Source organism: Equus asinus, chromosome 1 (genome assembly GCF_041296235.1).
Source record: "Equus asinus isolate D_3611 breed Donkey chromosome 1, EquAss-T2T_v2, whole genome shotgun sequence".
Classification (NCBI taxonomy): domain Eukaryota; kingdom Metazoa; phylum Chordata; class Mammalia; order Perissodactyla; family Equidae; genus Equus; species Equus asinus.
Window position 1 is genome coordinate 122,876,197 of NC_091790.1, and position 13,402 is coordinate 122,889,598.

Here is a 13,402-nt window from a genome sequence, read left to right on the forward strand (position 1 = left end):
GCTCCGCTCCCGCGAAGGGGCGGGGGGCGGGGGAGCGGGGAGTGCGGCGCGCATGCGCAGGCTCGGCAGCCCGGCTCCGCGGAGGCCCAGCTGCCGCCAGCGCCGCGGCCGACGCTGTAGCCGCGGCTGCCCGGGCGGGCGTTGGGGCCGGGCCGAGCGGCGGGGAGCGGCGGGGAGCGGCGGGCTCGGGAGCCGCGAGGCGAGGCGGGCCGGGCGAGGCGGGGCGAGGCGGCAGGCGCGGGGACCCACCCGCGCGATGCCGGGCGGGCAGCGGCGCTGAGCGGCGGCGAGGCCGAGCGGCGGCGGACCGAGGGCCGGCGACCCCGCGCGGAGGAGGAGCCGGAGCGGGAGCGAGCGCCCGGGGACTGCGGGCGGCGGGCGGGCGGCGGGCCATGGACGCGGCGGGGGCGAGCCGGGGCGGCGGCGCGGCGCAGCGGCAGCCCGCGGCCAGGTGAGGCTGGGCGGAGCGGGCTCGGGCGCCGCCGCCTCCGCTGGGCTCCCGGGCCGCGGAGCGAGACGGCGGCGGCCGGAGCGGCGCCACAGCAGCCGCGGTGAGCCGCGGCGGCCTCGGAGCAAGAGGGGTCGCCGCTGTCGTCGGCGCAGCGTTTCCTGTCGGGATTGTCCCGTGCTTCTCCCCAGCCGCCCCCTTCCTCTCCGGCTCCCGCGCTCTCCCGCTCCTCCGCGCGTGGCCCGGGTCGGCGCTGCCCTCGGCCCGGGCGCGGGCCCCCGCCCGGGGTCGCCCCTTGCCTCCCCTCCCGGGCCGCGGGGGCGCCCCGTCGAGACCATGAGGAAATTCAACATCAGGAAGGTGCTGGACGGCCTGACCGCCGGCTCGTCGTCGGCCTCGCAGCAGCAGCCGCAGCAGCACCCGCCTGGGACCCGGGAGCCCGAGATCCAGGAAACGCTCCAGTCCGAGCACTTCCAGCTCTGCAAGGTGAGCGCGGCGCGCAGCCCGCGGAGACGGGGTCGTTTTAGGGAGCACCCCGGGCTGGACGGGGGAGCGCGAGGGCAGAGAGCGCCGGTCATCGCCGCGGCTCGCGTGCACGGCTCGCTTCTCCTCCCGCCGGCATCTGCTTGCTGGGTTATTTTGGAGATTGACATCATCTTACTCCTTTTCGTTGATTTTTTTTTTCCTCTCCCCTTTTCCTAGGCAGCAATCCTTTCCAGTTTGCCTGTAACGTCTTACGCTGACCTTTAATTCGTCTTCTTATTTATCTTGTAGGTTTTTGTATTTGAGCATTTGGATGTAATTCACCAACTTGGAAGTTTCCTTTGGGAGCAGTGTCTAATGAATTTTGTTTATCAGAAAGCCAAACCTGTTCAACCAGATCTTTGCTCATCACTTTCACCTTAAAATGTGCTAGGAAGCTTAAAATATGAAATCACAGGGTCCTTTTATCACTGTGTTTGGTTAAAAAGTTAGTACGGAGATTTTTACCTGTTAATGGCACGACAGTTGCCTTAGCGGTCTGTAATTCAGAAAGAATGATGCAGCGAATTAATTCACCAGCTGCTCAACGAGAAACACAAACTTGTCTTGTTGTTAATACCGCCCTTTCTCATAATTACCATGCGTTCATATGTCAGAATTTATTAAAAGTGTGTACATACACGCTTTTGTCCTAATGCCCTAAAAATATTGAGGATTTAAAAGCAAAATACAAAGATATATGTTGTACTCGTTTTCATTGTGTGAAACTGCAAAATGTTGGGGTAGATGTTTGATAATAGCTTTTCTGAATCCTTGACTAAAGTCATTATATGACAGCTTTTCCTTAGAATTACTTGCATTTAGCCTCCAACTAAAGTAATGATAAAGTTGTCACACCTGAAATAGAGCATGAATTGCATTTTTAAATGAATTTGCAGAATTTTTGACCATTGTAAAGTTTAATAATTTGGTCTCAGACGTAACAGTATAGAATACTAATAAGAAATTTTCTTCTGTAGGATACCGGTATTTACAGAAGAGCAGAAATTGAAGTGTAACCCTGGGATCGGTTATTTTTGTTGTTTCAGGTTATATGTGAATAAGTTTTTTTTTGTTAATGTAGATTTCATTGTTTGTTTTCAAAGCGGTAAGTGGTTGTATATGTGTTTTGCATCAGTTGTAGTTGGTTCTAGATTGTAATGCCTCTGTTGACTTCTGTTTGTAAATTTCGCCTGCTGCCCCGGCTGCTGTGATGTCACCTGCCCATCCCTAGACTGTTCGCCATGGATTTCCCTATCAACCCTCGGCCCTGGCCTTTGATCCTGTCCAGAAGATCCTGGCAGTGGGCACTCAGACTGGTGCTTTAAGGCTGTATCCTTTCATTTTATTATTTCAACTTCTACTGTATTCTCCCCGGTTCTTCTCTGTTGCTGATGAGTTCCTTCTCCTGTTTAATTCCAAAGAAATGGTGTCATCGGGTATATATCATGTGAAATCATGTGGTGTTGGCTTTCCCCTCGATTATTATACATATAGTCAGGTTATATGTTGGTGTGTTTCTCAGCTCTCAGTTCATTGCTAAACATGTATCTACGTAGAAAGTTTTGCTGTAGTAACTACTGTCTTTGCAAGGAGCTAGAAGTTTCTAAGGGGAAATATATCAGCTTATACCCATGGTCTGTTGAATACGTTAAGAATGAGGTTTAAAGACAATAACACAGGGCACATTTTAATTGCTTTTTAAAAATACTGTGCATGGTAGGTGTTGAACTTATGACCTATTTATTATTCTAATGAATTAGAGGTTGAATTGGTTGTTTCTGACTTGTCTATCTGGAAAGATCATTAGACAAATGTTGCCATTGAATTTTATATGAATAGTTGCTATTTCTAGAAGTTTTAGAGCCTCATAACACAAATGGATAAGTGTGCTCTCTTGATGTGTTTTCCCTTTTGTCGTCTCCGTTTTTTCTGTGGATGTGAAAGCTGTTAGGTCAGCAATAGTCTGAAGTATTAGTATAGAGAGAATTATTTTTCCTGGTTATGCATGAACTATAATAGTTTTGTCATGTTTTTTCCAAATACCTACTCATTCTTCAAGATCATTTTTTTATTCTAAACAATGGAGAATACTTCTCACTTCGTTTGTAAAGCTATTTAACTTGAAATAAAATTATGTTTGCTTTTACTATGACATTTAACCATGCTTAACCTAAATATTCTTATTTTTAAACTTAAACATAAGATTTTTAAAAGAGCATGCTTTTAAAAATGCTTTTTGTTCCTGTCTCTGTAGAATATCTGCTTCCTCCATGTTGTTTAAGTAATGTATTGGTAGCAGATAGAAAAAAAAGTCACGAGATGATCTCAGTAGACATTGCTGTTGTCAGAAAACCAAAAACAAAAACGGAGGATGAGGCAGCTTTACCCCTCGCGATTTAGATTTATGTGGCTCCTGAGAAGGGAGAGGGGAACCTGCATTTGAGTTCAGCACGTGCCTTGCATTTTTCTTACGATCTTTTAAAATCTTCATTTTGAAGAAGCACTATACATGGTATCAGGATACACCGCAAGTTTCATTTGTGATGAGAGTGCTGCCTTCAAAATGCTTACCCACGTTTTCAGATGGGCCCTGAACTGTGTTCCTAAGCGCAGTCTACCGTTCACAGGATATACCAGTAGTGCGCTCGAACCTGTTAAAATGGTAAAATCAGCCAGGATAGATCTGAATCTGTGAATTTCTAAGTCGGTGTGTCTGAATGGCCCCTGCCCAAATGTCTAGATAGTTGAGACTAGAATGTTTTGGCTTCGATTGTTTGGATACTTTTATTCCTGTATCCAGTGATCAATACCTTCTAGGTTAGGGCTCCTATTTTAGCCTTGTGAAGATGGGAGTAAAGTTCATTTTGTCAGTGTGGGTACTAAGTCTGTAGCACACTCTGCAGTGACAGGACTGGTGCATTGTTGGATCTAGATGGACTGTTTGGAACTGAAAGCAGACTTTTTTGTTCCCAGCAAAAGAATATTACCACTGGACCAAAAGGAAAAAACATAGAGTTGAATTAAATCAGTTATTTTTAGATTATTTGGCTTTGCTTTTAAATGGGTTCAATTGTTACTATTGTCCCAATGTAGTCTCAATTTTCTTATCCTACATAACTTTTGTTCCTTTTAACAGCCAATCTGCCCCTTTTATAACTTAATCTAATTATAAGTGAGTACCACCAACAAGGCTGATTGTATAAAACCAAATATTTTTCTTAGACAAGCCTTTTTCCCTAAATGCATTTGAGTGATTAGCAAGTTGACACAAATGGAGGAGTTAAAATGTTAGGCCTAATGCTAATTGCCAAATAAAAGCTAGGATCGGGTGTCTAAAGTCATCACTTGTTTGTGATTTTTGCTTATCCATATTTTTTGTGGTTAAATACTGTAGGAATGAAAGTGAACCTGTAATTATAGTTTACGGTTATGCTCTAAATTTGTTTTTAAAACCTCTTACTATATTTAGAATGAAGCCAGGAAAACTACCAAATGTATTTCTACTTTCCCTTTTTATGAGATTTATACGAATGTTCTAGAGTGATAAATTGGTTTGCCTGCCAGCAATACCACCTAGTCATGCCTTGTGTTAGGTTAAAGGAGCAGATAAGCTTATGAACTTTATTTATTAAGACTTTGATTTATAGAAAATGACTAAGGCCTTTTTATTTTTATCTAATTTCCACATGTGATTTAAGATATATGTTAGTGTCTCTATTCTTTGTTGTTCTCAAAGCTAGACAACTAAAATTTATAGTTTCTAATTTCAAAACTCCATATGGGTTTAAGATGCAGATTTACTACGTCTGTTTTATTGCCCTTGTTCTTTTATGTTTTTTTTATTGCAACTAGTTTCTTTTAGTCTTTTTAAAAATTTTCTTCTCCTATTAGACTACTGTAGCCTGTAATACATTTTTCCTAAAAGATTTCTTTAGCGTGGAAATGTACTTCTAGATGAAGTCTTTGCCTTCATTTAACTGTGGAGCAGAAAGTAGGTTTTCAGAGGTAGGACTGGGCTATTAGAATTCGAAATGCATATGTAATTTGACTAATAGAATGTCTTCCTAAGTGTTGGAGACTATACTAAGTTAATCTATCTACTTTGAGGTTAAAAAAAACCCTAGATCAGAAAGTTATATCTTAATATCTAGTGTTATAGACAAGAGTTAGTGAAAATCTAAATCCTGAAATGACATCTAACCAATAGTGAGGTAAGATAAATTTAATGTATTTGCTGCATTAATGTATAGCAGATGACTGATGATATCATTATAAACATGCTTTGTGTTCAACTTTCTTGGCTTCTGGAGAGAATGTGAGGTTGGAATGTACTTCTGATGGGGAGCAGGAGAGCATAATTTTATATACCAAGTCATAGAGTAGTGACGTGATTTAATTATCTTAATTCTCCTCTTTTTGCCATGTAGAAATAGGTAAAATTTGATTCTCATGAACAATCTAGGGATCAGAACTCTTGGGATCAAATGATCTGATTATCTCTTCCCATATGAATAAGTAAAAGGGGAAAAAAAAGGTTCTAACTGAGAAATGAAGGCATTTCTAGTAATGCTGCTGTAGTCCTAATTTAGCCTCCTGGGTTACCAGCATAATTTCAAATTGCTTCATACTCTCTTATAACCATGGGCTACTCTGATCTTATTTTTAAGACATTTTTGTTTAATCACAATGGGGTCATTTTATGTGTGAATATTTCAAGGACTAAGCAGAAAAATGGAATTTCACTTTTACTGAATTTTTGTAAAAATTTGAGTTTTTACTCATTTATTGTCTTTTTGACTTGGGGAAAATACAGGATAAGGGCAGTCTCTGCTTTGGTAAGACACAGACTGTCTTTTAAATTGCAGTGTAATGTTGCTGAATACAGGTTTACAGAACAGTTTTTGTACCTTGCAGTTCATTTTTTAGCAAGCACTTACTAAATGTTAATTACATTATAAATTATGGCCTGAATTCTGGTTTTTGTCTTGCCATTAAAGAATTATGTATTCTTGAATTTGTTTTTTTCTTTTAAAATGAAGGTGCGGTTAGATAATTTCTTCAAGAAACAATTCTGCGATCCCAGGTAGCTATATGTTGTTCCAGGTGAGTATTCAGAAGAAATGGAAACTTGATTCTTACCTTCAGAAAGTTTGCAGTCCTTACTGCAGGACTAGCGCTAGATAGATGCAGCTGAAATTAGAGATTTATTTAGGGGTCAACTGACATGACACCAAGTCAGATTATAGGTAAATTCATTGTATTGGATGACATTTCTACACATTAGCAGATAAGGATTCAGAATGGCAGGCATTCAGATTATTCTAGGCAAGCACTGTGGGCAGAAGTAGAGAAAAGGGTGTTATCACAGTAGTTTAGAGGAATGCTAAAGAGACTGGTTGGAATAGTGGTCCTGGTTGGGTTGAGGGGAGAAATAAGGAGCCAGTTGGAGAACTCTGAATGTAAACCTGAGTTGTCTGGGCGTTATTCAGTGGGGAATCATTGTAGTTAGGTAAGGAGATGCTGACGGGAAAACAGTGTGGTTTTCAGGATGGTTAATGGGACAGTGGTGTCATGGATGAAAAGAATAGAGCAAGTGAAACTTCATGTGTAACTCTTTATCCATATGGTAGTAAAGGTAGTAAAGTGGATCCAAAACATAGGTTGTACAATGGGAGCTGGAAAAAGCCTTGAGGACCGCTTTGTGAAATCTTAGCGGCAGTAACTAAAGATGAGAATAAAATTTTGCAAATATTGCACTGGGGCGATTATGGGACAGCAATAGAAAACTTGGTAAAGAGGGTGGCAGAGTAACGTGGAGTTAGGAGTTCTGTCATCTTTTACTTTTGTCCTACTGCCGTTTTGAGAAGGTAGCTTTGACTTCTTATTTTCGCATTAGAATTTGATACGCTTTTCTATTTGCTTTTCTTTTGGGTTCATCCTTGTTGATTTCCTGGATTTGAGTTGAGCGAAAGTCACTGTTAGCTGTTTGGCTTTGTCCATTTATCCCTGGTCAGTGTCCCAGTAGTGGCAGCATTTTGAGCTGTGCGTTTATCCAGCACATCACAGGCTCTTTAATATCTCCGGCTCGCACCTGCCGAATGCCAGGATTGCCTCTGCTGTCGGTGTGGCATCCCAGACTCCCCTACACACTTCCAGTAGCTCCTGGTTGAGACCACTGCACTTGGCCCAAGTTCTCCACCAGTTCAACAGGAATAATGACCCTTCCTAGCTCACAAAGTTAGCATCAGGCTTACATGCGATAATGTGTATGTGTAGCTTTTAAGACCATGCAGGGACTGTTTTGGTGAATATTCAACATCTGATATTATCATTAATGAGAGAATTTTTTTGTGGTTTTAATTTTCAGGTCCTTCAGTTCATTTATTTTAGCAGTTACTTGCTGAGAGGCAGGTGGGTGCCAGGCACTGTAGGAAGGCCTTAATTTCATTTATTTTTGGAGCTGATGCAGTATTTGAAGAAAAGTTCTTGTAAAGTACTGTTTTTCTTTTCAAGTCTTTAAGATGGTTGTGTTCTCAAGCACAAGTTTGCAAAATTGCTATTTAGATGTAATTAGATAATATATGTTGAAGTTTGTTAAACATAGTAGGTGATAAACGATTGTTTAATGACTTTGTCCTTGTAAGATAGCAATAGGGTGTTTAGCTTGCTTAAAATTAATGAGTTAATTTTATTTTACAAAACATAATGACATTATTGGGGAAAAGATCTGGAAGGAGGATTTTTGTTCGAAGTAGTTAAAAGTGATACAGTTTAGCTAGAATTTAGCCCGATTTTTATCTGTTCTTCTCCCCCGCCGTCCTTTTTGTTCATAGAAGAATTCTGGTCATTTGGAATTCTGCCTGTAGAGGAGAGACAAGGACTCTCAAATACTTTTACTTCTCGACTCTTAGCTCTTCATCAAAGAGGACTTTGTATAAAAGGAAGAAAGAGTACTGTGTCAGCTGTAGGTTGTGACCCTCAGCATGGACCCTGCAGCGGGAGGAATACACACATTTACTTAGAAACAGCCAGAAAGGGTGTCTGCCTGGAAGCACTTATTTTGCAGTGAATTTCTTGTAGAGGGAAACAAAGTGTAATAGGATCTGAAGGGAATTGGAAAGGGGTATGTTAATTACTGGGGAATCAATTCTTACTTGGAAAGCCTTTCTGCTTTAAGATGGGTTTTTATTTCTGCTTGGTGCTCTCTTTGTTTTCCTTTTGTTTTTTTAGTATAATTTGCTTTTAAAATTATAACCTGACTTTGCCATCCTGAAGGAAAAAGGTAAAGGGGTTTTGGAAGAATTACCTTATCATTAGAAGATTTGCGTTCTAGTCTTCAGACCAATTTTGGATAAGCCAACTAGAATCTCTGGGCTTCAGTTTCCTTTCCTGTAAAATGAGGAAAGCGGGGTGAGTCCTTCCAGCTTTAAGATCTTACAACTTCTTTTCCTGTGGAGGGTTTTGGAATGCTCTGGACCATCTCAGTCTAGAGTGGTCTTCTGCTACGTTGTTCTGAGTCCTTGTGAAAGAGGGTGAGTTGTTAGACTCCATCGGGGTGTGGGCCCTTTACTTTGTATCCCTTCACTGCATTCATTATCCAAGTCAGTAGATACATAGGGGTAAACCTTTGTTTACAAAAAGGAGTGAGAAAAAGCATGTGAAAAACAGACTTTTCTGTTGTTGAAACAGCAGCTCACGCTGAATACTAAGATGGTGGGTTGTTGCATTTTCTTCGTACAACAGATGAGTCTTGTTATGACATAGGAAACTTGGGGCATTTTTAATACTGTTAACAAAGTTTACTTTCTTTTCTTAAATATTAATGGTCTGGATGTAGAATTAACATGAAATTACTTAAAAATAATACTAGGTTCCTAATCACGTGATTTTATTAATTTTTAAAATATTTTTTATATAAGAGATTTAGTATAGAGACTGTCTTCCTTGAATTGCTGGGGTGTAATTTGAGTGCTAAATTTGGTAATTGTGTGGTAACTTGGAATGGTAATAGCTGGCAATGGACACGTAAATAATTGGACAATACGGATGAGTGTCACTACATAAAAGATAAGCTCTGGTTGTCTTTATTTAGCTTTAACTTCATGTATTGGAAGTGGCACATTATTTACAAGAAGAAAATTAATAATCGGTGTCATTATTGATTTGTAATATTTAAATGAGAATTTCCTTTCCTGATTAGCATATTATCATCATCAGAAGTTATACTCAGCATCTTGGGATTTCAGATTAATGAAATGTTTTAGGTTTGACCGAAAGAGATGTGCATCTGTTTAAGAATATAAAAGAATGATGTAGAGAAAAGGGCATTTTTCTGTGTGTGTGTGTGTGTGTGTGTGTGTGTGTGTGTGTGTGTGTGTATACTACCTTGAAGGCCTTTTATTAAGGTAGGTTTTAAATATAATCTCATTCTGCAAAACTTCTTGGGAAGCAAATCAAAGTGGTTGATACATCTCTCTTCCCTTAGTCACGTGATGTGAATCATTCTAAGGGGAAGAAGTGGTACTTTCCGATTTAGTTACTCAGATGTCTCCCTATAAAGATGTTCGGGCTTCTATATCATATAATTATCCTCTCCTTTAGTTTGAACCCACTCCTGATTTTTCTTGGCAACAATAAAGAAGAAAGACAAGTTAGTTATCTTCTGTATATCAGTATAATTTATAGTGAATTTAAATACCTAGCAGTCATCCACTTTCAGATTTAGCAACACCAAATTGCCTTAATCTCTCATTCCCTTGTACTGCGTTTTAGAGAAATTTTGGAGACTAGCTCTGTTTACTGTGTGACATTTTAAAAAAGTTTGGGGGCTAGGAGTGGAAGGTAGACTGAGGGAGGAGGTGGGGGAAAGAGTTGACACCGTTTACTCCTTACTCCGCAGTGTTCCACGGTGGGCTGTGCGTTCAGATTCCTTAAGTCTAGAATACTTTCTCCCTGTTAAAATAATTCTTATCTTCAAAGCCCAGTGCCTTGATCTTTGTGATGTATTTTTGGTTTAATTCCATCCCTACTTCCATCCATGTGGCCATCTTTTTCTTAGTTTAACATTTAAAAGCTAAATTTCTACATTACCATTCTTTATAAGTAATACCATGTAGACATTAAATGTCTAAAATTAGGCCTTTTGGAAATTATAGCTATAATATTGAGTGGTTTTTTCTTTTTAAAATAAACCGTCAGAATCGTTACAGCGTATGAGAAGTCCAAAGCAATGCAGGTCAGAATCAGCCAGTGTCCTCTGCCTTATCAAGAATCCAGAAACTGGGCAGTAGTCAGTATACAATTATAACATCACAGCAGAAGGAGCATACAGATGCTTAAATGATCAACTTAATATGTTCTCTACTAAAGACCATAGAGAAGGCGGGTGTGTGTGCGCGCCTTTAACGTAATGAAGATCTCTGTTTTTAGTTCAGGAGTCAGCAAACCTTTTCTGTGAAGGGCTAGATAGTAAATATTGTGGCTTTGTCCTCTCTGACACCGCTTCTCACCGCTGCAGTGAGGCACGTAGGCAGCCATAGACAGTCTGTGGAGGAGGGAGTGTAGACGTGTTTCAGTAAAACTTGATGGAATCTGACAGTGGGCTAGGTTTGGCCCACAAGCCACAGTGTGCCAATCCTGCTTTAGTTTATCAGGCTGCCTTGTTTTTAAATTTTGTGTGGAAAGGAATGCATGGGAAGGAATTCCTACTGACTTTTTTTTTTTTTGCTTGAGGAAGATTGTCCCTGAGCTAACATCTGCACTGGTCTTCCTCTATTTTGCATGTGGGACACCTCACCATGGCTTGATGAACGATGGGTAGGTCCACACCTGGGATCTGAACCCACAAAGTCCAGGCTGCCAAAGCTGAGCATGTGAACTTAACTACTACCTAGCCCACTGGGCTGGCCCCTTTACTGACATTTTTATAGTTAAGTCATAAATTACACTTGCAGATCAGTTTAGATTTAACCTTTTAGTTATAAATAGAAAAATATTATAAGAAAGAATCTTTAATTTTTGTGTGTGTGTGTAAGGAAGATCTGCCCTGAGCTTACATCTGTTGCCCATCCTCCTCTTTTTTTGCTTGAGGAAGATTAGCCCTGAGCTAACATCTGTGCCAGTCTTCCTCTGTTTTGTATGTGGGACACCTCCACAGCATGGCTTGATGAGTGATGTGTAGGTCTGTGCCTGGGATCTGAACCTGCGAACCCAGGCCACCGAAGCAGAGTATGCGGAACTGTAATCACTCAGCCATGGGGCTGGCCCCAGGAAAGATTCAGCATTTCTTAATGATACATAATATTGCTATATACTGAGTTCACTTATTTTCGTAAGTATTTTTTGATTTTGTGAAAGAGACATTGTTTTTATAGTGAGTTATAATTAGTATGATAATGAAGGTACTTAATTAGGTGTCCTTTGGGGGCAGTTCAGTCAGTTCTGTTATTGAAGTATTCAGCTTGTTTGGGACCTCTACTTTCTAATTTTAATTAAAAATATATTTCCCTTCATAGCTTTTTCTTAGTATTTTCATTAATATTGTATAGAGATATGTAGATACATTTTTAAAGATAAAAGTGAATGTAAGCACTTTACTAAAATACTGTGATTTCTTAAATGTCTGCAAATTTTGATTAAAAATACTCATTTTCATTTGTGGAAGAAAACCTGAAAATAATAAAAATAGTGTTTTTTTTTTTTAAAAAAAAACACCTAATGAAGCTGCTATAAGCAAATTCAGGTGCATAGTTACTTTCTTTAGCATCAGATAGATTGCATGCCCCTTCTTGGAAAGAATGGACATGGTACTTTAATTGGAAACTGTAATTATATTCACTTTTTGGAAAATTTTCATAGTTGATCACTGCATCATTTTCCAGTAGGAGTCGATATAGATATAATTTTATTCGGTAAATAAGGCTAATTTCTACTTGATTCCATTTTTCCAGTTGGTGTTAATACTTTTGGAAGTTGTTATATAAGGCAAATAAATGAAATGATGAGCCCATTTTTATTGGTGCTGTGATTTGAAAAGGAGCATTGATCTAGAATAGCTTAGATTCCCTTGAAATGGGGGAGAATGTAAAGGTTTTTAACTTAAAACAACTGATATTTTTCATTTTATAACAGTCATTTGAAAAGTAAGGTTTGCTTAACAACGTGTTATTTGCAAACTATATAGTCTTAGAAATTATATGACAGTTATTGTTAAATAATAAGATTTTATTTTTTAAATTAAGGATGTTTTTATAAGAGTTTTTGTTTGTGTTTTCCTTTCAGTAAGTGCTATCTAGAACTTTTGAAGCTTTGCCTGGTGAGTTTGTCTGGTGAAGAGTGATTACTTCTACCCTTTCTTGAAAGTACATAATCTTTTCTTGTAATAGCAGTTCCTCTGCTTTTTCACAGCACTCCTCTGCCAAAGGTGCCTATAAATCTAGTGGCATCAGCTATTGCGGTACTTTCTGCTAAATTGCTTTCCTTTTGTGTATTTTGTCCTTTTTGTCTTTTGAAAAGGAGAAAAAGTGTTAAGACAGATTTTACCGTCAATTCCATCTTTGTACTATATTTTTCATAATGTGTTGCATTTTTCTTCTAAAATTCACTTTGCCATACTTGAGAAAAGAACTTTGCCATTAAGCCTCTGAGAATGGATGCTGGAAGAAAAGATTGTTTTTACTTGATATGTGAGAATGTACGTTCCTTCGTGTTTCTGTAACCCAAGACCTCTATTATTTATGACTATAGTTCATAGTAGATTGAGCAAGTGGTTCATTTAAAAGTATACTTATATATCAAAAGCTATTCTGAAGAATTGCCTGTGATAATACATATAATTCATTTTGACCCCTTTAGAGGTAATACTGACTCCCAAACAGTAAATAGTGATGATGAATATTTTTTCAAGCACTCTAATTTGTCTATAAATAATATAAAAAATTCTTATTCAAAATAATAGTGGAAGAGGTAACTAGAGGCCTGTTTCAACCTGGTTAATACTATAATTACATGTTAGTCTAGATGCTGCCATTACTTTTTTGTTTTGATGTTTGTTTCATTCACATGAAAAGGAAGCAGTTGACTACCATAATTTTTCTGATATTGTTGGACGTTTGTTGTAAAATGTTACAATTGTGTTGAGTTAAGGAAGTTTTCAATGTTGACCCTATGCATCTTTCACGCTTAATTTTAGCATTTTGTTAAAATTCACTGCAGGAATAGCGCACGTTATAGTTCTGCTTAAATAGCAGACTGTTAGAATTGTGGGTCAGCAATGAAAATTAAGTATGTCGACCCTTATAATCATGAGGATGTGGCTAGCTTTGTTTCTTAATATATTAATTTTTTTAATAAACTTCATTTTTGGAGCAGTTTTAGATTCACAGCAAAATTGAGCAGAAGGTAGAGATTTCCTTTTTACCCCTGACCCCA

At 39.5% G+C, this 13,402-nt stretch overlaps 1 protein-coding gene across 6 annotated transcripts in view; it reads left to right on the forward strand.

The window, feature by feature from the left end:
• Nucleotides 1-524: 524 nt before the first annotated feature.
• The window catches only part of STXBP5 (syntaxin binding protein 5), a 163,058-nt gene continuing 150,180 nt past the window's right edge, over nt 525-13,402 (forward strand). For 4 of the 6 annotated variants that reach the window (XR_011502593.1, XR_006526709.2, XM_014850644.3 and 1 more), the window contains exons 1-2: nt 618-934; nt 2,205-2,302. Coding sequence is in view for 4 of the 6 variants with exons in the window: in XM_014850644.3 (XP_014706130.1) it covers nt 785-934; nt 2,205-2,302 (248 nt within the window). In the remaining 2 variants the exon portion in view is untranslated. Of the gene's footprint in view, nt 935-2,204; nt 2,303-6,049; nt 6,077-13,402 lie in introns of those variants that run through there. The other 2 variants (XM_014850645.3, XM_070506876.1) reach the window with 2 other exon arrangements.